Source organism: Ursus maritimus, unplaced genomic scaffold, assembly GCF_017311325.1.
Source record: "Ursus maritimus isolate PB19 unplaced genomic scaffold, ASM1731132v1 scaffold_21, whole genome shotgun sequence".
NCBI lineage: Eukaryota > Metazoa > Chordata > Mammalia > Carnivora > Ursidae > Ursus > Ursus maritimus.
This window is the reverse complement of record NW_024424564.1, coordinates 39,289,976-39,311,717: the sequence shown is the minus strand read 5'-3', so window position 1 is coordinate 39,311,717 and position 21,742 is coordinate 39,289,976. Positions and strand designations below refer to the sequence as shown.

Here is a 21,742-nt window from a genome sequence, read left to right as displayed (position 1 = left end):
ACTCCTGCTGAAGAAAAACTTGCAACTTAGGATAATCATTCTTAATATATTTATTGTAAAAACCATCAGACTTTCAAGTGAATTTAAAAACTTTTTCAGTATTATGTAATGAAAAAGTCTCATATTGTCATGAATAGGGTATATCAACATTTACTACTCATCTTTCATATGTAATGAAAAACACCATTATTGTATGCTTGGAAAATCCTCAAACCCATTCTCTAATGAGCGTCCATCATAATTTAAAGGGTATTTTCTCCACTCAAATTTTAAAAAAAATCCATTGTGAGGCTACAATCATTATACCAAAGCAATTCCTACTTGCATGCTTTACATAGTCCCATGAAAAAATAATTCAGTTGTCCCTAATCCCTGATGCAAGGCACTTCGAAGCACCCGCATAAAACATCCCTGTCAACAGCAGTACAGTACGTGAGTTAAGTAACATGGGCTGAGCAACTCTTACACAGCTTGGCCTAGACTAAGGAAAACATAAAATCCATCACGGCCACAGCTACAAAGCATGTTAAGATTCACAAGAATTTGTTTCTCTTATTATATAGAGAACAGACCGTATAATCTCTTAGGAAAAAAAAAAAACCACCTCATAAATATTTTCATATTGAAAAACAGCATGCTCCCTGGGTATGTATGAAACCAGGATATTCAGAAGTGACCAGGAGTAATTGCAAACGGCATTTCTGAATACCCGGCTTTCCTATCCACCAGGCCTAGTAGTCTAGACTCTTTATAGCACCATGGAAAAGGCATTAGAACATCACAACGGTACGTTACTTCAAACTAACCCCGCCATGAGGCTCACTTAGTCCACAGTAACAGACAGCAAGGATGCAGAGATTTTTTTAAATTACTGATTAGATATACTTAGCAAGAAAAATTATCTCAATACATCTCATGTACATCTCATGTACATAAAGCACCAATTTAAATAAGATTATCAGACACCTATCACATGTTGCTGTTCAGCCTAAGAGTTCATTTCTCACCACTTTTCACGTTATACCCTTAAAGTCAAGGAGGATAAAATTAGAATGGTGATAGACATTGTAAGAAAAATTCCGTTCCTTCCCTATCAAATGTACGTCTCTCAAGTAAAACACAGAAGTAACAAACTTAAAAAGGTCTACTGCATTCTCTGGAACTTACCATCCCAGCACAACAGTTTCTACCTATACTCGGGGATCAACACCCGGGGTGAGGAGGCCAAAGCCAGGCCTCGGTGCCCCGTCAGATAAGGCCAGGCTAGCCTTGCTGCCGGAAGGCCACACTTTACATTTCCACTGCTGGCATCTCTCACAAACATTCCCCATTGGTGAGGCAAGAGGGTGCGAGTGTGAATACGACTCAGGGAGCCCATCAGACACCGCTAAGAACTACCAAATGAGGCTCCACTGTGGGTCAACTTCATACACAAAAACGAACACATCCGCCTCTTTACCAACGGTAATTATTATTAGCATGCCCTTTAGGCATAGAAGAAATAACGTGTATCTCGGTTGATGCACAGTTAATAATCAAGTATAAATATTCAGACTGTTTCATTTTAAAATTACAGATTAAAAGTGACTCCCAAAAGGAAATCAATTTCTTTGTAAACAAAGTAGAGTTTATAAAAAGCTGGAATGATGGTTAATTCAAATACAAAAACTCATACGCAAAACCCCCACTTTTCCTTCCCGACTCGCTTAGGCTCACACGGCTGATTCTACCGCACAACCGTACTGTCATTATATCACAGAGTAAAATACGACTAAGATGCCTCAGTTAGCAGACTGAGCGCCACTCCTTGACAACTGCATTAAAACTGCAGTGTTCAGGCAGAGCTGAGAAACCCCACTCTTAAGCGTGGTGTCCTTCTTCCTGCTCTTGCGTCCCACAATGATCATTAAAGGAAGGAATCTGGTCTGTAAACGACTGGGTCATCCACTGCCCGTTTGGAATGTCACCGAAAGCTGATTCTCCACTGTCAGCTGCCAGGGGGGAAAAGAATGTTAGCGTTAGTTTATTCTCCCTAAAAACGTTACAGGGTTCAGTCTGGAGGTCTGAGCAGTCCAGGGAAGGGGAACTGCTATTGAAACAGTTACACAAGGTTCTTGACTACGGTGATAAATGTCTCTTCTCTCGGCAGACGCAGGACTGAGAAACCCTCAACTGTTATTCACGGAGAGAACGCGATTAGGACGGCACGGTGACTTAGAGAAAAAGAGCCGCACAGGCGCGTGTGGTGAACATCAGATCACCACCACGCTTCCACTATCGGCCACTGGAAAGATTTTCACAGCCCCGTTCCTGAACTTCAATAACGCATTCTCTTAAAAAAAAACCCACCCCTTTCCCCCGTCCTGACAAGAGCAAGCGTTTGAAAGGAACGCACACACGGAGGGGAACATACTCAGCCCCCTGGAAGAGAAGCTGCACGGGTCGCCGCTGCACGGGTTCTCTGCATAAGCACCGCCGTACGCTGCTTCATAACCCGGGTCGTACTTTTCTTCCTTAACAGCCATCTTCTTTGCATCCTCTGCGAGGAGAGTAAAAGGGATTTAAAATGGATTTTGTACAACGGTTTGGAAAATAGCTTTATTCAGAAGTCATCATGAACAAATCTTATTCGAGTTCACGTATACTGAGATGCATCTTTTCCTACCATCTTTTAAACTATTGGTAACATATACTAAATTAACTCACAGGAACTGTAAAAGCCTATTAGATTTAATTTCAGGTGGGCTACGATGTTTCTTGTGTCCCCGACATCTGCAGAAGGACCCACAACAGATGGACGACTTTAGTGAAAGGAGATTTTTAACACTGACTAATGTCTATTGTCAGAGCACACTGGCTGCACATACACCTTTTCTTTTCTCCTGCTTTTAAAGCCACCACACGCTTTCTGTAATGAACAGATCAGTGAAATGAATGCACGGGGTGAAAATGGGAACGCACCTTGGGCTAGCTGCAGATCAAACGTATATTGCACCTCTTGAACGTCTGTGTTGCGTTCAATGCCTTTCAGCTGATCTCTCAAGTCTTTCAGCTTAATGTAGTAATGAACCTTGTCCTGGGCTCGAGGAAACTGAGCACATCTCGCACTGGATGATGGCATAACGTAGCAGAGCTAGAATTATAAAATTTTATGGTTACACAAATCTTATAAGTCTACTGAATCTATTCACACAGAGATGAAAAAGTTTATCTTTTTCTGGGTTAATAACGATGCTTATCACATATTAATATATGCAAACTCAACAAAAGTAGTTGTGTTTGAGTTCAAATTTGTAAAATTTACTTATTACAAAGTCAATGAACCAAAAATGATGAAGCGTCCGCCCCGTATTCATTTATCAATTAACAATCTTGTCTTTTTAACAGTAAACACATGGTTCACAATTCTCAAGGTACAAAAGGGCACAGAAGTACACAACGGAGTCTCCCCTCCCAATGCTGTCTCTATCCACCTAGTTCTCTTCCAGGGCAATCAAAGCTGCTGGTTCCAGAGGTACACTATGAATATACAATCAAACGTGTCTAACACATGTACTCTCCCGCACCCTTTTTTAAAAAACCCGCAAATGGTAACATGCTCTCTATTCCCTGTTCTACACCTTGCTTTTTGACTTAACAGCGTATTCAGAGATAATTCTGTACCAGGTAACTCTACTAGAGTAAAAAGACATTCTTTTCTATAGCTGTGTAGTACTTGCATATTGATTTAACCAAGGCCCAGCTGTGGGCATTTAGGTCGTTTCAGTCTTTTATTATTATAAGCTGTAGTGAAAAACCTTGTGCACATTTAATTTTGAATATGTGTGAGCATATCCGCTGGATAAATTCCTAGAAGTGGAATGACTAAGGAGAAAGACATTGCATTTACCATTTGGGATACTGGAAAAACTGTCCTTCACAGAATACAAAATATGTAACAGGTATCACATATATATCAAAGAGTGAGGCTGCTGGACTATGGAATTTCCAGTTGCAATTTCTTGCAATTTTTATACAGGCCTCCGTAACATTACAGAAAACAAATTATTTATTCTGTTTTGTTTAGAAAGCATTTAGAAACTCCTGACTCATAAAGATATGTAGGTGCAAATGCTACCAGGTCTTGTAATAGCACATTTTCCCATCCCAAGATATTCTTCAATTAAAATGATCCAGACAGGGGCGCCTGGGTGGCTCAGTTGGGTTAAGCATCTGCCTTGGGCTCAGGTCATGATCTCGGGGTCCTGAGATCGAGTCCCGCATTGGACTCCCTGCTCAGCGGGGAGTGTGCTTCTCCCTCTGCCCCTCCCCCTGCTCATGCTTATGTGGTCTCTCATTCTCTCTTTCTCTCTCTCTCCTCTCTCTGAAATAAATAAATAAGATCTTTTAAAAATAAATAAATGAAATAAAATAAAATGATCCAGGAGGGCTGCTGGGTGGCTCAGTCAGTTAAGCGTCTGACTTTGGCTCAGGTCATGATCCTGGAGTCCTGGGATTGAGCTCCAAATTGGGCTCCCTGCTCAGCGGGGAGTCCGACTCTGCCCCCCTCCGCCCCCGCCCCGCTCACTCACTCTCTCTCAAGGAAATAAAATCTTAAAAAAAAAAAAAAAAATCCAGAAATTTGGAAAAGTAGTTTTTTGTTTCAAAGCTGAATCACTAACATCATCAATAGCTATGAATACTTCATAACAAAGAATAAATTTTAAAAGAGACAAGTAATCCCAGCTCGGTATAAGAGCTAAAACCGCCTGTCGGGATATGATTCAAGTTCACTTAGTATTGCACTATTACGGCCACATATATCCAAGAGATGTACTCGAGCCTCATCTGGCTCTTAAGGGACAATAATGCAGTAATTTATAGAAAGCAATGAACTTAGCTGTACAATTTCACTGAGGTAGACAAGGGTAGGCCTCGGTTTCAAGAAAGACCAGGGCTACCACCTACTTTATCGATCACATCTTTATAACAAGTTAAAAACAAAAGGAATTTAAAGGAGAAGTTCAAATGTATGGAAGTGGCAGAAACTTTATTCTGAGGTCTCCACAAAAACCTGTCGGCGCACTGGCTTCTCCATCATTTAAAATACTGTCTCGAACACATGGGTCTGTGCATGTATGTTGTTTTTTTAAAAAGCTGCAAACAAAACTTAAAACTATATTTAAGAAGCACGATTTGAACCAAATGTCTGCAGAAGCTTCGCAGAAATGACAGAGTCTGAACCCACTGTTACATCACGATGCCTTCGTGTACGAGGCCCCAGCACACAGCACCACGTGCCGGTCAGACTGGCTGCACGTCTGCCTGCAACTGCGCTGTGTATACGGCTCTAAAATGAACTTGGGCTAAACTACACAAGCAGGGGGTGAGGGGCAGTTGTACTAATCAGGAGCATGTCTGCACTTACATATTTCTTTCATACTGAATAAGGGCTAACCTACTTGAATTTGGTAAGAATTTGCCATCAAATACATTTTGAATGTATGTTAGCTAGCTCCTTCCAATATTTTAACCAAATAGCATCAGTAAGACATTTTATCTGACAAATGTTTCTTTTTTTTTTTTAATAACGGTACCTGAGTTAACGTGCAACTATTAGTTTGAATTGATAGAACTATTACTCAACAAAATCCAGTGTGTGTGTGTGTGTGTGTGTGTGTGTGTGTGTGTGTTTAATAGCATCAACTACAATGGCTAGGACAAATAAAAAAGGGAAGCTAGCTAGAAAAAAATTCATATTTAGCTGATGTACAAAGGTAATTTTAAGGACTTACAGTTTCTGTGTCTGGGATCTTATGGGGTTGAAGTCCAAACTCTAAGTTTTTAACCTTAACTCCAAAAACTTCTTTACTAAAAATTTCATAAATACCTAAAATGAAATACAAACATATTTACACTGCCCATAATGTTAGCAAAGAAAATAGATAAAATTTAAAAGTAAATCTTACATTTTCCATTAAACACTGCTATTCGTGGCTGATATTTCTGTAATTTCTGCACTAGAATACGTCCTCCTTCACGAAATTCTTTACTAAAATTGAATTAAAAAGTAGTCAAAATATAAGTAAGGCAATATTTATAATATGCTAAACTCAGACAGCTGTGAATAAAAGATCGAGTCATGTATTTGTTAAGCTCAGCTTGAACTAGGTACATAGAGTATTCCTGGGGGATATGAGGCACCTGCACGGTCAGGTTCCAACCTATGAAAATAAATGTAATTACCTGGAAAGATCTTTGCTGCCTGGAGTTGTCCTTTCCACCATATTGGTAAATCCAATACCATACTTCCCTGGTAAAGTGTGATCATCCATATGGTTCAGCTGGACCTCGCTCAGGCCTGACATAAACAGACACTTCCCTGTGAAAATGAGAGTTCAGTTTATTTCCATATAGATCAAAGGCTTTCGCCCCATGAAATCGATATGGTAGTTACATTTTATCCTGAAAGTACAAAAAAAAAGAAAATATATTTAGGATATTTAAAAAATTACGGGTCAAATACCGTACCAAGCAATTACTATGTGTGAAGCCCTCTGCATGGATTACCTCATTTAATGATCGTAACTATCTATGCGATATTAACTACTATTTTGATCTCCTTTTCACAGGGCAGTTATGGTAAATGGCTATCGGAAAGACACAGCTAGTCAGTGTAGCAAACTTCAAAACTGTTTGTTTTCCTTTCTAGTAACTGGTAACACCACCACCTGCCCCTGGAATAACTTGAACAGATAAACATACACCAAGAGACCTGGAATATTCAAATGCCCTGACAATGGAATAAATGTAAAGTTCCAGCTTTTCCAGAAAATTTTTTTTTAAAATAATGGAGACAGTATGTCCTTAGTTCCAAAAACCCATTACTATATTTTTTTGCCCTAAATGTTTTTAATGTTACTCTTAGATAATGGACTAGTATTTCCTGAGGGCCTACTGCATGCCTTTTTCTATTGGGTGGTGTGAGGTAAGTGGACTTACACGGAAGATAACAGTAGTTATACTTGGTTTTAAAGCCCGTTCTACAAGTATGAGGCTCTTTAATACTACTTTCTGCTAGATATGAAGTATCTTCATATTCCTTAACTATTACAACTTGATTGCCAATGATCAATGCATTTCATCTCTCCTGGGAAATAGGATCAGTGGAAATCTGGAAAGGTCAGTATTCTGCCTGCACGGGCACAATAAGGTACCGTAGATATCAAGTAAAAAAGAAAATTCATTAAAAAATGTAGTAAAACTACTATAAAACTATTAGCAAAACAAAAGGGGAAATACTGCTTTTCTTGCCCCTCCACTCTTACACCAAAATGTGAACAAAAAACACCAAAAAGTTTCAAAACTTTTATTTTTGTGTATGCATACACAGAAAACATGTAGGTATTTGTACAATCTCTCTTTTAAAAAATACAATTTGGTTAAAAAAAACCCCAAACTATTAACAAAGATTCCTAGTTTGAAAGTAAGCTAATTTAAAAAAAGTAATTACTCACAAAAGTGGTTTCCAGGTCCAGGGTAATGATGCCCTTTGTAAGCTGCCATTAGTCCTGGGTTTATACCAATCTACAAAAAATGTTTATACAGTTAAGTCTTAAAAAGTAGGGTTTAAGCCTTAGGGCGTCTGTGGAGGAGTGGTGGACAAAACTAAATTTATTAAAATAAAAACTTAATCGAGCATCATAAGTAATATTGTTTATCAAGTACCTAGTCTTGATCTGAACAAAGCATTCCTTTTTTTTTTTTTTCCAAGTAAGCTCCATACCTACTGAGCCACCCAGGTACCCCCAGAGTATTCTACTTTGAGGAAAAACATTCCCTTTTAAAAGTGTTGCTGTTGTTTTTAAAAACCACTCTGGTGGTGCCTGGGTGGTTCAGTTGGTTAAGCGTCCAACTCTTGGTTTTGGCTGAGGTCATGATCTCAGGGTCTTTGAGATGGAGACCCATGTCAGGCTCCGCCCTGGGTGTGGAGCCTGCTTGGGATTCTCTCTGTCCCTTTCCCTCTGCCCCTCCCCCCCAACCACCACTTGCTCTTGCCTGTGCACTCTCTCTCTCTAAGAAAAATGACCAAAAGAACCAAAACAAAACAAAACAAAAAACCAGTCTTGGCGGGGGGGGGAAGCAGAAACAGAGCCACAAACACAGAGAGCAAACTGGTGGTGGCTAAAGGTAGGGAGATGGGCAAAATGGGTGAAGGGGAGTGGGAGGTATAGCATAGGGAGCACAGTCAATGTGCGGTAATGGTGTATGGTGACCGATGGCTACACTTGCCACAAGCATGGTGTAATGTATAAACCTGTCAAATCTCTATGTTGTACACCTGAAACTATGTAACACTCTCTCAACTATACTTCAATACAAAGAAAAAATAATAAAATAAATTTAAAAAATAGGGGCGCCTGGGTGGCTCAGCGGTTAAGCATCTGCCTTCGGCTCAGGGCGTGATCCCAGCGTTGTGGGATCGAGCCCCACATCAGGCTCCTCCGCTATGAGCCTGCTTCTTCCTCTCCCACTCCCCCTGCTTGTGTTCCCTCTCTCGCTGGCTGTCTCTATCTCTGTCAAATAAATAAATAAAATCTAAAAAAAAAATTAAAAAAAATAAAAAATAAAAATAAAGACCAGTTTGACTCCCTCATATCCCCAGGCCCCCACACCCACCCAACTGGGCTGGGAAGAGAGGTCCTGGAGCAGCCGGTCAACGGAGTCTAGGCCCAGCCGCAGTCAGCTTCTCCACTCCCAGCGAGCAGCTTAGTCCCCATCAGCTAAGCTGTTTGCACGCTGCTGTTTCTGACATGACTGACAAAAACCAAAGCTCAAAATCAGTATTCTCATTTACGGAGAACTCACAGGTGTCACACAATCTAAGAGAGCCACGTGGATTATGTGATCTAACTGCAACTCTGTGGGGAGGTACTATCATCACCCCTGCTTCACCAATAAGGAAAGTGGTGATTAGGAAGGTTAAGGCTTGTCCAAGATCAGACCCATATGGCAGGATCTGAAACCAGACAGCCCCACTCCGGAGCCCGTCCTCTCAAACACACCCATATAATACAACCTCATGAAGGAGACACCATTTACTACCAGAAGGATTCTAAGAAATGGTTCTTTTCAACAAAATGCTATTTGCAAGAATAGTCAAGTTAATCCACCAATGCTATTTACAAAACCAAACAAGGACAAAAATCCTTACAATCACAATGTCCAGATTGAAGGTCAAAATGTCCGGGAGGGTCTTGGTTAGAAGTTCAGCTTCTGAAACACCATTAAAACGGTCTACCTTTCTTTTCACTTTAAATGTGTCTGTAATTTTTTCTTGCTTTTCTTTTGCTTTTGTGGACTTGCCAGATTTTTTGGCCTCAGCAGGCTTTTTGGGTTCTACTGGTTTTTTTGGTTCTGTTGCTCTTGGTTTTCTTTTCCTTCCTTTTGGAGTCTCTGAAACACAGTAATTTCCAGGATGTAGATGCAGATGCAGAAAAATTTAAGTGACGAACGTGAGGCACCTTCCCCAGAAAAGCCACCCTGTCAACACTCTACCTTTCTCTTTTTTTTTTTAAAGATTTTATTTATTTATTTGACAGAGAGAGAGACAGCCAGCGAGAGAGGGAACACAGGCAGGGGGTGGGAGAGGAAGAAGCAGGCTCCTAGCGGAGGAGCCTGATGTGGGGCTCGATCCCATAACGCCGGGATCATGCCCTGAGCCGAAGGCAGACGCTTAACTGCTGTGCCACCCAGGCGCCCCATCTACCTTTCTCTTCTATCTCCCAACTTCAGGGTCCTCTGCACCCCCCCCTTCCTTCACCCTGGGACTGGGTTCATGTGGCCCCACGCCCCACCCTCCTTCCTCTGCTAGCTGTTCCTGGGATGAAACGTCCATAATAACCACAGACTGATGTTCTACACACTCCTACCCGTCACCGTGGCCTCCCCAGGGATACAAAGCATCTAGACTATTTTATAGGAATTTTAAATGTAAATACATAAATAGTTCAATAAACAAATGAAAAAATAAGTAGAAAAACAGGGAGGAAGAGAAACATTTTAACTCAACTTCCCCACAATTTCCAGCAACAGAAAGCCTCAAATGGCTGTGGGCTTGTTTTAGAGAGTATGAGTGTACATTCTCTTCCACACACAGCCACAGAGGTGAATTTAGAGGTGCTGAGGATGAAATCTCTGGGATGAAAGTAGTTTTAGAAGGCAAGAGCAGGGATCTATCTTAGGACCTAAAGCAGAGCTTCTCAATCTCGGCACTACTAACATTTTACGTTGAATAAGTTTTGGGTTGGTTTTGGGGAGCTTGTCCGGTACATAATAGAATGTTTAACAGCAACCTTGGCCTCTACCCAATAGATGCCAGTAGCACCCTGCCAATCATGACAATCAAAGCTGTCTCCAGACAATGCCCAATGTCCCTTGCAGGGTGGGCATGGGGGATGCTTGGGCAAGAACCACTGACCTAAAGTTACCCACAGGAAAGCTTGGTTCTCTTACCCTTCATTCTTTAACATCTCTCTTAATTTCTTGGGCCCCTCCCCCATTCTACTACTATTTGGCGGTTCCCTAACCCAGCCTCCTGTCCTTCCTCTCTCTACCTTGCTCTGATTTAGCCACTTCCTATGCCAAGGGATCTAACTCTGTGGCAATAGGAGAGTCAAGGGCAGGGGTATCTCTAATGCAATGGAGTCAGAGGTGTTTCTGGAATCATAAGTTGAAACTCTGAGCCCATTTCTCAAAAAATAATGCTACCCTGGAGAAAACCATTACCTTCTCTCCAACCCCTCAGGTCCTCCTCACTTCATCCCCAGATAATTTAGTCTCGAACCCACTTTTTGCCTCCAAATTCTGCCTCGTTCCTTACCATCCAATCTATCCTCTACAATATTTTAGGCTGACTTTTAGAATGCCAGTCTATGTAAGTCACCTTTCACTTACATTCTCTCAACAGCCCCCTACCGCCTCCAGGACAGAATATACATCCTTCAGGTCGCAGGCCGCATCACTTACTATTTTTGGCTATACACCAGATGCCAGTGACACAGAACCACTACTTTTCAATGGTCATGCTTCTTCACATTGTGCTTTTGCAGACACTGTTCCCTAAGTCTGGAATTTCCCCATCCCATTCTTCATGGGGATAAAGTCTCCTCACCCTTGACTTCCAGAGCTCTGAGAAGCTGCCTCTGAGCCTCGGTCTGAGTTAGGTGCCAACCCTATGAGCTCTCACAGCACCCTGTGCTGCTCTTCACCCTTGTGTGCTCAAGTATATAACATGTGTTTACTTATTATTTTCTCCTACTAGATTATGAGATATTTGAGGACAGGATCCATGTTCTTTCATTCCCCTAAACCTATCACAGTGCCTGGCACATACTTAAAAAGTGGTTAAAAATTTTAATACTAAAATAAAACTAAAATTCGTCATGACACCCTTTTCTACATAAGTTGGCTAATCCAACAGCTGATGTTCTAAGCCATCCTGACGAGAACTACCTTGTACAGGCTCCTGGGCAGGAGCTGGGTCTGCACCTTCTGCCGGCACTGCCTGCTCGCTCGGCACCACCACTGCGGGAGCGTCCGCCATCATTTGTTGAAACGGGAATGTATAAAAAGCTTGAGCTTGCGGAAGGGAACAGCTGAAAGAACAATTAAATATAAAATAGGACAATAAAGTTACCCAACCAGAAGTTTAAACAATCAGCTGTGAAAAAAAAAACAACAAAACTTCAGGATCCAAACACTTTGTAACCAGCCTGTCATATCTGGAGCTGACAATAAGGGGCAAAGGGAGAAGGAATATCTGCCCCCATGTGCACACATTCACCCGATTTTTACTTTGTGCCTACTAACCAAACATTAATTAACTCTCCCACTGTTTAATGACAAGACGTGTCATCAATAAAACTTACCAGTCCTGTCAAGTCAGCCTCTGCTTTCTCTGAAATGAGATCATGGGAATTTTATAGCAGAGACACTTAAAAGACACAGCAGCTCATACAGGATTAAAGTATCCATAAAAACAATTTGTGTGTCTGTCTTCAGATTTAATCCTTTTGTCGCAAAGATCCCCTCCAATCTAACTTTCACCCAGCTTTACTGATATACAATTGACATATAACTTTGTACAAGGTAAAGGTATACAATGTGTTGATTTGATACACATATTGCAAAATGATTACTAACACAGTCTTAGCTAATATCTGCATCACGTCAAATAATTACCATTTCTTTTTTGCAATGAGAACATTGAAGATCTGCTCTCTTGGCAACTTTCAAGTATACAGTACAGTATCATTAACTGTAATCACCACGATGTACGTTAGATTCCCAGATCTTGGTACTCTTTATACCCTCCGACCAACACCTCCCCATTCCTGCCTTCCCTCCAATCTAACGAAAGGTTCTCTTTTGGTTTATCTGCCTACTTAATGATTTATTCATCGGATCTGTTTTTAAATTGTTGTTGGGTTTTTGCCACTAGATTAGGACTAGAAATGGATATTCTGTATATATCTGTGAATTTATGGAAAAAAACACTTTAAACCTCTTTTCTGAACATCTTCAGACTTTGTTCCAAGTGTTCAGTTCAATATAAGAAACAGAGGCCTTCACAGAAAACTGCCGAAAATACTTTTAATGACTATAAACCACTATCTCAAACTGTTGCCCTTAGCACAAAGCCAGAGAAGTAAACATATATTTTGTGAAACTCAAGCTACAGCTGATGCCAAATGATGCCATTAAATACACGATGGGAAGGGAAACACTAGGAAATAAAATGGGTAAGTATGTTTACCATTTGGAGAGAAAAGTCACATTATCTGTGGTGAACCACTCACTTATTAGTCACAGAGAAAGAAAAGCAGAAGCTCAGAAAGTAGAGATTAAAAGGGCAAACCTGTGCACTCTAAATGGGTGAACTTTATAGTGTAGAATTCATATCTTAATAAAATGGCCTTAATAAGCTTAAATGGCCGAGGCAGACAGGGTAACAAACTATCTGTGGGTGGCGAGCTACGATGCTGGGTGCTCAGAGACAGACAGGGGCCAAACCCCAAGGACAAACCACTGGAGAGAAATTCTGGTTTCAAGCTATCTTTAAGGGTAAGCTGCTAAAGAAAATGTTAAGAATTAGAAAGATATTATACCATATCTTAAGAGTTTTATTTTTTAAGATACATTGTTTTCAATTATGTAAAAAAATAGACACAGCAATGGAGTAAACCTTGTACATTAACATGAGAAAATACTATGCAGCAAAATTACATTTATTGATATTTTTAAAAGCGCAGAAAACATTTAATGCAGCCTTTAAAGTAGAAAGAACACAAAACAGTATTGTAACCTAAGGCTGCACATCAGGAAAGTATGTAGACAAGTCCTAGAAGCTGAAATGTGAAAAATGAAGAGAAATGCTTAAATCGTGCACAGCGCAAAGTAAAATGTACCCCCTCCACTTCCTTTTCTTTAATAATATTCATAGCTCTGGGCGCCTGGGTGGCTCAGCTGGTTAAGCGTCTGCCTTTGGCTCAAGTCCTGATTCCTGGGATCGAGCCCTGCTTCTCCCTCTGCCTCCCCCCGCCCCTCTGTCTCTCATGAATAAATAAATAAAATCTTTAAAAAAATAATATTCATACCTCTTTTTGATAAATTGTAAAAACACTGGTTGTTCAGCATTGATGACATAAATACTCTAATTAGAGGGGGTGGACACTGCCAGGTTACATGGTGAGATCTTGTTTAGTGACCCTTTGGAAATTCTAGTAAAATTTACTGTAACTTTGATTGTGGCCAGCGGCAGTTTCCTGAGATGTCAGCAGCCCCTTTCTGTTGGAATGTAGAAAAGTCGAGCCGTATGGTCACAATAAGTGAGCGGACAGAAGAATGTACGATGTCTGTTCTTAGTCTGTCACACTGTTGGGAGAGCAACCGTCCACCCTCTCCTTTGTTTCTTTCTACCACTCTCAAGAGCTTCACAGATGTGTCCAATTTTGAGCACTTCACAAAGCCCAAACTTAAAATACTTAATTTAGGAAAACACTACATTACAAAAGGATTCTGAGCCTTAAAAAATAAATTTCCAAAATGTGGCTCCTTTCGCGTATTTCGGGGTCACTGAAATCTGAAGCTCAGAATCTGAAAATTAAAATTTTAGAAATCGGTTGGCTGAAGAAAAAGTGAAAAGGAAGAGAGAAATCTGAAGTTTGACTTTAGAGATACAGATGAATTTTGAAAGAAATTGAGAAACATCAATAACATCAGTATCTCCCTTAATCTTTCTAAAAATGATCCCTGGTACTTCACAATAAGTTAAATTAGAAATAGAAAATAAATAAATTAGAAATAGAAAACTAAAGCTATGAAAAATATGATGTGTAAATTCTAAGCAATACACTATCTTTGAGTGATGGTCTCACTTCCCTTGCTCACCTTCCTTCCCTACCATTTGTCCCCACACTGTCCTGTGCCACCTCTACTTTGCTTGCAGCTAACGTCCCCTCCTCTCTCCTAGCCTCCATTCACACCCCCCTTCTCTTGACCATCAGTGCTCAAAGCACTGGTTTTTATTGCCATCTGAAATTGATACACCGTGTATTTTCCTGATGAACTGTGTTATTTCCCAACAGTCTTTCTCAAAACACACACACACACACAGTGGACCGAGGAATTCAGGTTTTGCTGTACTTCAAAAACTCAGATTTTCTCTACAATGAACTCCAACTTCTTTAATCCTTCGTTATTTTCCACTATTTTTTTTTTAAAGATTTTATTTATTTGACAGAGAGAGCGAGCACAAGCAGGGGGAGCAGCAGGCAGAGGGAGAAGCAGACTCCCCGCTGAGCAGGGAGTCCGATGTGGGGCTCAATCCCAGGACCCTGGGATCATGACCTGAGCCAAAGGCAGCTGCTTAACTCACTGAGCCACCCAGGCGCCCCACTTTCCAGTATTTTAAAGATTAAAGTTGCTCTTTTCTAAACACATTTGTCTTAGTCCCCTTGGGCCGCTATTACAAAATACCATAAACCGGATGGCTTATAAAAAACAATTCTTAGGGGCACCTGGGTTGCTCAGTTGGTTAAGCGCCTGACTCTTGGTTTCAGCTCAGGTCGTGATCTCAGGGTCATGAGATCCAGCCCTGTGTTGGCCTCTGCACTGGACATGGAGCCTGCCTGGGATTCTCTCTCTCTCCCCCTCTCCTTCTGTCCCTCCCCTTTCTCTCTCTCTAAACAAAAACAAAAATAAACATTTTTTACTTTAGTACTACAGTTTGGGAGCTAGAAAGTCCAGGCTCAAGGCACCAGCAGATTTAGTGTCTCTTGAGGGCCCACTTCCTGGTTCATATCGGTTGCCTTCTCACTATATTCTTACAGAATGGAAGAGGTGAAAGGGATCTCTCTGGGACCTCTTTTATAAGGGCACTAATCCCATTCATGAGGGCTCTACCCTCATGACTTAATTACCTCTCAAAGGCCCTACCTCCAAATACTATCACAGTGGGGATTAGTTTTCAACGTATGAATTTTGAAAGGACAGTCCATAGCAGTATTTTATCATTTTCACTTAACAAACATACACAACACTGAATAATTACAAAATAACAATCAATGCTAAATAATCCAAATGCTCAACTAAAGGGAACTAGTTATATAAACCATGATCAAACACCATCACAAGTATTTAAAGACTACATTTAACATTGTGAAGTGGAGGGCAACCCTCTCGGGTCCCCTCCCTCTTTGGGAGCTTTGTACTATCACTTTGCTATTGCTCAATAAACCTTGCTTTGCTGCCCACCACTCTGTCTGGTCTACCTCTTCATTCTTCAAGGTGGCTTGACCAAGAACCACGGGCACTGACGGAGAAAAAAATCCTGTAACATTTATGGGGCTCCTCTGGGATATCCACCATCAGTAAGGACAACTAACTGTAGGTAGTGGGCAGCAAGTCTCTCTCCCTCTCTCCCCCCATTTTGTTTGTTGAAATGATGGGCACCTGTCAGCCATGTAAGAGCCATTAGCATAGCTGACATTCTTGTCTTGGGTAACAGGCTTTCTGGGCTCCTTTCTGACTGATCCCCCAAAAGAAGCTGGGAATGTCGGCTTGGTAAGGACTCAGAACTCCTTTCGGGGCAGATCACGGATGTGAGAGACCTAGGAAAAACCTAGCAGTAACTGAAGGGCCTCACCAAGGCTACCCTTTGGTGGACACCAGAAGGCCCTCACAGGGACCTGGTTCCTTACTTGCCTATCCCGGCATCCAGAGCGAAACTCCTCTACTACTCTTTTCTGGGCTGATCCCTCCCCTAAGAGAATGAGCGGGAAAGCTCAGGATGGTCCCCCGGACATTCTCTTGTGGGTGGTTTGGGTGACCTCCAAGGGATCTCACTCACAATTCCCTGTTATGGTGAGGAACAGTCTCCTGTTGCTGACTCCTCCTCTCCTGGGCATTACTAGGTCACCCCTAAACTGCCTACACCATCTATGTGAAGGAATGGCCAAGCAGGGCAAAAGAACTAAGAGTTAAGGGATATCCCAACTTTTCGGTTCCACAGGGGTTATTCCAGATGGATTTCCTCTCCCTGGGTGCCCCATCTTGTCCCTCCATGTCATTATGCCAGACAGAACAACTCTACTAAAAGAAGTCTAGTGTATCCATTGACTTCTAAGAGAGTCTTAAGGGTAGGGAAACCAGGGTCGCTCTCTGGAGGTAGGACCAAGCCTAGGTAAGCACGAGTACTCTTGCAGAGAGGACAGGGGCTCTGGCTGTCAGCTGATGAGTACCTAGGGCCACACATCAGGAAAAGATGAGAAGGAACTGAGGTGGGGGATACTTTTTTGTCTCTTCCCAAGTCTCCCTGATCAACTATAAGAAACCGAAGTAAGGGACGCCTTTTCCTCTCTTGTAGATGGGTAGTTCCCTGACCAGACCCTCATTCCTTTAGAGTCCCTTCCTGGCATTTTAGGCTATAGGAAGACTATCAGACTTGTAAAATCACTCAATATCATTTACTTGGATGCCTTTCTGGTTTTACCTGAACAAAGGCAACTCATTTTCATTGGGGCATGGCCACAGTACATGTTGCAGGATGAGACATGGCCACCTGATGGACTTCGCCTTCCTGGTTTTAAATGGGAAAAAGGCAGCTCTTAGATTGAGAGAGGCTCTCATTAAATTCGCAGCTATCTCCCCCGGTTCTCCCAAGGCCGAGATCATTCTTAAAGCCCACATATTTGGGAAAAAACTGCAAAAGTTGGCTGTTGGCCCCGAGGGGACCTTAGAAGAGCTCTAATGAGCCACCAGGGTTACCTCTTCAGAGGAGGGAATGATGAAGGATAGTTGGAAAGCAGGCAGGCAGGGACAGCACCCCCCCCAAGAGGAAACCACCCTTACAGAGATTTTACACCACCCTGTAAGAAGGCCTCCACCCTTTCCCAGGTGGTAGGTAGATGACAAAAACCTGATTGGGTGACAGGTGCAGGAGGGTTAATCTGATTAAAACAGCCCTCCAAGCCATAAAAACCGCTAGATTTAGAAATTCTGGTGGCAACCCTCTCAGATCCCCTCCCTCCTCGGGAGCTTTGTACTATCACTTTACTATCGCCCAATAAACCTTGCTTTGCTGCCCACCACCACCACCACCAAAAAAAATATTGCCAAGTGGAAGTGTGTGGATTCACCATGCATTACTGGGTACTTGCTGTACACGATCTATTAGAAACTATAAACACAAAGATTAGAATAAGCCAGATCCTCAATTCACCCAACTAGTCTTCATATAGTAAGATTTCAAATTTCCTCACTATTTTGTCATTTTTTTGGTGCTCAGAATCAAACAAAATAAAAATACTCCAGATATAGCCTCATCATAACTTGAAATGGAGCAGGGCTATCAACTTCCTCATTCTGGGGTCATACTGCAGAATCCATGACATTAGCTTTACTGGCACCCACATTATACTATTGATTCATATGGAGTTCATCATCAACGAAAACTGCTCTTTTATCACCTCTCCCTGGATCACTGATTTTTCTGCACCTAAGCACAGGACTGTGGCTCTTTTGGTAAAAGATGATTCACCATTCCAGACAGTTAGGACTGATCTGGATTGACTCAAACTATCAATTCCATAAACCTCTCCCAGAGTTGGGTCGTTCACAAATTTTAAAGAACAAGTTGGGGCAGAACTACATGACACATCAATATAGACCTCTCTTCAGCCTCCTCTTAATTCTTTCAGCAGTTAACCAGTTTTGAATTCACCTAATTGGACTGCCATCAGTCCATCTTCATCTTGCCCACAGAGAAGTGGTATATGGCACAGTTGTTAGAGACGCAGACTTTCAGCCACATTGCCTGGATTCGAATTTCAGCTCTGCCATTTACTAGCTCAAGTTCCTTAACCTCTTTGTCCCAGTTTGCACATCTGTAAAATGGCAATAGTTGTACCTAATTCATTGGTTATGAGGATTAAATTAGTTAACACACGTAAAACACTTAAAACTGCCTGGTATGTAATCATTTTGCTGTAATAATAAAGATAGCGGGAGATGATTACATACTTTATGTACCTCCTGTCACCACCCTCCTGATGCTGTCTAGTCCAGTATCATTCATTACCCAAAAGGGAATGAACCTAGCTTAGTATGTCCTACTTTTTTCTGAAATTATACTGTAGCTTAGTGGTCACTGGCTCCTTTTAAATATGTTCAAAAACCACTGAGAAGAAAAAATTTTGTTTAGGATCAAAGTCAATAAATTAGAGGACAGACTCCACCTTTGGAAGAAATAGGAACCCATGTGTTTATCTTCAGGCTTTGGGCCCCTCTCCTGTTGTCTACCGTCTTAAAGATTGGCTGTAATCTAACCTCTCATTTGAAATATAACTTATCCGGGCCAGGAAATATGATTTCTTAAAGCAGTTGAAAGTTCTCTTAAATGCCCTCATTGCTCTTGTCTTTTAAAGACATTCATTCTGCCATTTCCGGTCTACAATCATTTTTCTTTATTGAGATAAAAAAATCAAAATCAGAACCAAGTGTTTGTTTTCTGTTACCTACTAATATGCCAGTGGAGTAGGCAGAAAACCTAAATCTTTCTTGCCCTTGTTGTCAATACCTAACTAAAAAAGTTCTTGGTCTCTTTAACATTTCTACAAAGACTGATTTCATTTGAGGGTTACTCATTCCAGTGTTTATTTTCAGTGGTCCATATCACACTTTTCCAGTCATTTTTGATTTGACATCCTACTTTCCATTTTTGGTAAATGTCCTTTTCATGCTGGAGCTCATTAGAAACATAGTATCCTCTTCCTACTTTTCTTCTTCTCTGGTTAGCCTTTAACTATTTGTTATGATACTGCAATTATGTTCTTTCTTTTTTTTTAATGTCTCTTTTAAAAGAAAAAAAGAAATAATGGAATTATTTCTTCAAATTTTTTGAAATTACTCTTCCAAAATAAAAAGTAAATTCATTATACCCAGCATTCCATTCTACTCCTTGATTAGCATAAAGTCAAGACTGACAAAAACTCAATTTCTCAGGATTACCTGGGGCCTCAGTCATTTCAGAATCCCCAAGGATAAAGCCCTTACACTACTAACACCAAATTCTCTTTATTTCCCGAGGTTAAAACTTTGAGTCAAAATTAAAAATGGTCGATAACCCTGTGGATGAAGTTAAAACAAAATATAAGTCAATTTTTGGATAGACATTGTACCAGAGACCTAGGACTTTGCTGAGACACTGAGCAAGGTCTTCTAATGTGTAATTCATTTGATGGTAGACTTCACCCAGGTTTCAATTTTGATCTGAAGTAAGATCACAAAGGTAGGAGCGAGTTTCACAAGGTCTGGTGAATTCTTTTAACTGCAAAGTTCTTCTGGGGAGGAAGTGCAGTACTTTGTCTGGATTTGACCCACAAAGGCAGAATAAAGCCCACCCTTCACGTATATTTTTCCTAAACTCTATAAAGATTTTGGTGATCTAATCCCTTCTACATAACACAGATTCACAGCATGTCAGAATCGTATTCCAGAAATGCCCTACTTTACAGACACGAACAGACCCAGAGAAGCGAAGTGTCTTGTCTAAGTTCAGGACCCATATAGCCACAGAGAGTCAGGAAATTCTTCATTAGGTCTAAAAGAATTTTATTCCAATGTAAGCCATCACTTTTTTCTTTTTAAACGTCTTGTTACCCTAATTATTTTTTCATTTAATTTTCTGCCAGGAGTTCAAATCGCGGAATCTCTGCTCTTGCCAAATGTTCTGTGCACGTGTCTAACACTCCCCGTAGATCATATTGCAAGTAGATTCTTAAGTTCGTCCCCAAGATCACCAGAAAGCACTGATGAGTTCTTGGGAGTATTAGTCATAGTCCAGAATTCAAGAGCTCTAGTACGGCAGTGTTATCTACCTTGTGGTCCCTCACGCTGCTTTAGTAAACCTATGGGGGAAGAAGTCGCAATAAATCTACTAACTCTAAAATAAAAACTCCAGCAGTGATACGTCTGGTACTCCATCTTTACAGCTCTTCGAATAAGGGAAGGTGGAGGGAAATGCAGCCAAGAATGACAACTGGAAAGAAATGTTAAGCGCATACTGCTAGCAGCTTACTAACGCATTTTAAAGCCGGCTGGATGCCGGGAAGGCCGGAAGAAGGGCTCAGGTGCCGGAGGCGCCGCTTCCGAGCAGCCCAGGTGAGGAATGGCCAGAGCCGGCCGGAGGTGCGCACGCGCGGCCCAGGCCTTTGTACTCGGGCCGCGGCATTTAAAGACCCCTGCGTGCGTGCGCGCGCTCGCCGGCCAGCCCCGCCGCGAGGGGCGCGGGGGGGAGGGGCGGCGCTCCGCCCCGGCCTTACCTGCCGGCGTTCTCAGCTTCCATTCCCCGTTGCCGCTCGAGCTGGCGGCTGCTCCTGCCGGGCAAGCGAACGACTGGTCTCCGTAGTAGAGCGGCGTACTAACGCCTGTACGACAATAACCAGAGACTGGACACGATTGCCGGCAGAACTGGGACAGCGGCTGGCGTTCAAGCTCCTCCCCCAAGCTTCTAGTCACCCCTACCCCCCCAGCCCGGACCCCCCCCCCTTCGCGCGGCACTTCCGTCTCCTCGAAGCCAAATCCCACGCCTCGTGGCCGTCACGTGACGCAGGCAGCCCAATCATGTTTGCTTCCCTCTCGTTGGTTCTGCTCGCCGCTTGGCCTTTCGGGAAGGGTGGATGACAAAAAGGGTGGAATGAGGCGCGCTCTGCTGACGTAAGCTTTTGTCCGCGCTGACTCTTCGGTAGGGGGCGGATCCGGAGCTGAGAGGGTGATGTGTTTTGGGGGTGCTGTGTGGGTGGTACGGTTATATTTATCAGAATTATCCAGGCCAGTCTACCTCAATTTTATCCCGATTAAAAACTGTTTTTGCGTTAATTATCAGGTATCAATTATCAACTGTGATTTGGGGCAAATAAGAGACTTTGGAGTGAGAAAACCTAGGAGTTGAGGTCACTGTGCCATCTTGGGCCTCAGTATCCTCATTTGTAAAATGATGGTGACAGTAAAACTGCTTTGTAAAATGTAAAGCTTTACATGAACCATTGCTTTAATTCGTAAATGTAAAATATTGACGTTTCAAGTGTAGGGTAGATGCCATTTAAGCACTACGTCTCCCTTATTACCTTACAGACTAGCCGCTCTGGTTTTTTTCTCAATGGCTCGTACAGCTGGTTTTTGTTTCATTAGTTTTCAAGTTGTC

The 21,742-nt window shown here is 41.9% G+C and overlaps 1 protein-coding gene across 2 annotated transcripts; it reads right to left on the bottom strand.

The window, feature by feature from the left end:
• Window positions 1-32: 32 nt before the first annotated feature.
• Window positions 33-21,097, bottom strand: TDG (thymine DNA glycosylase). Of its 2 annotated transcripts, none has more exons than XM_040637388.1 (10): window positions 20,862-21,097; window positions 11,494-11,636; window positions 9,194-9,435; window positions 7,497-7,566; window positions 6,226-6,361; window positions 5,949-6,031; window positions 5,775-5,869; window positions 2,962-3,133; window positions 2,396-2,539; window positions 33-1,991 (listed from the first exon to the last, which is right to left on the bottom strand). In XM_040637388.1, the coding sequence occupies exons 1-10, from the start codon at window positions 20,882-20,884 to the stop codon at window positions 1,861-1,863; spliced, it is 1,239 nt and encodes a 412-aa protein (XP_040493322.1). In that variant the 5' UTR covers window positions 20,885-21,097; the 3' UTR covers window positions 33-1,860. The 2 variants fall into 2 exon arrangements, with proteins under 2 accessions (XP_040493322.1, XP_040493323.1); XM_040637389.1 differs by having other exon boundaries at window positions 2,414-2,539; window positions 20,862-21,095.
• Window positions 21,098-21,742: the final 645 nt, after the last annotated feature.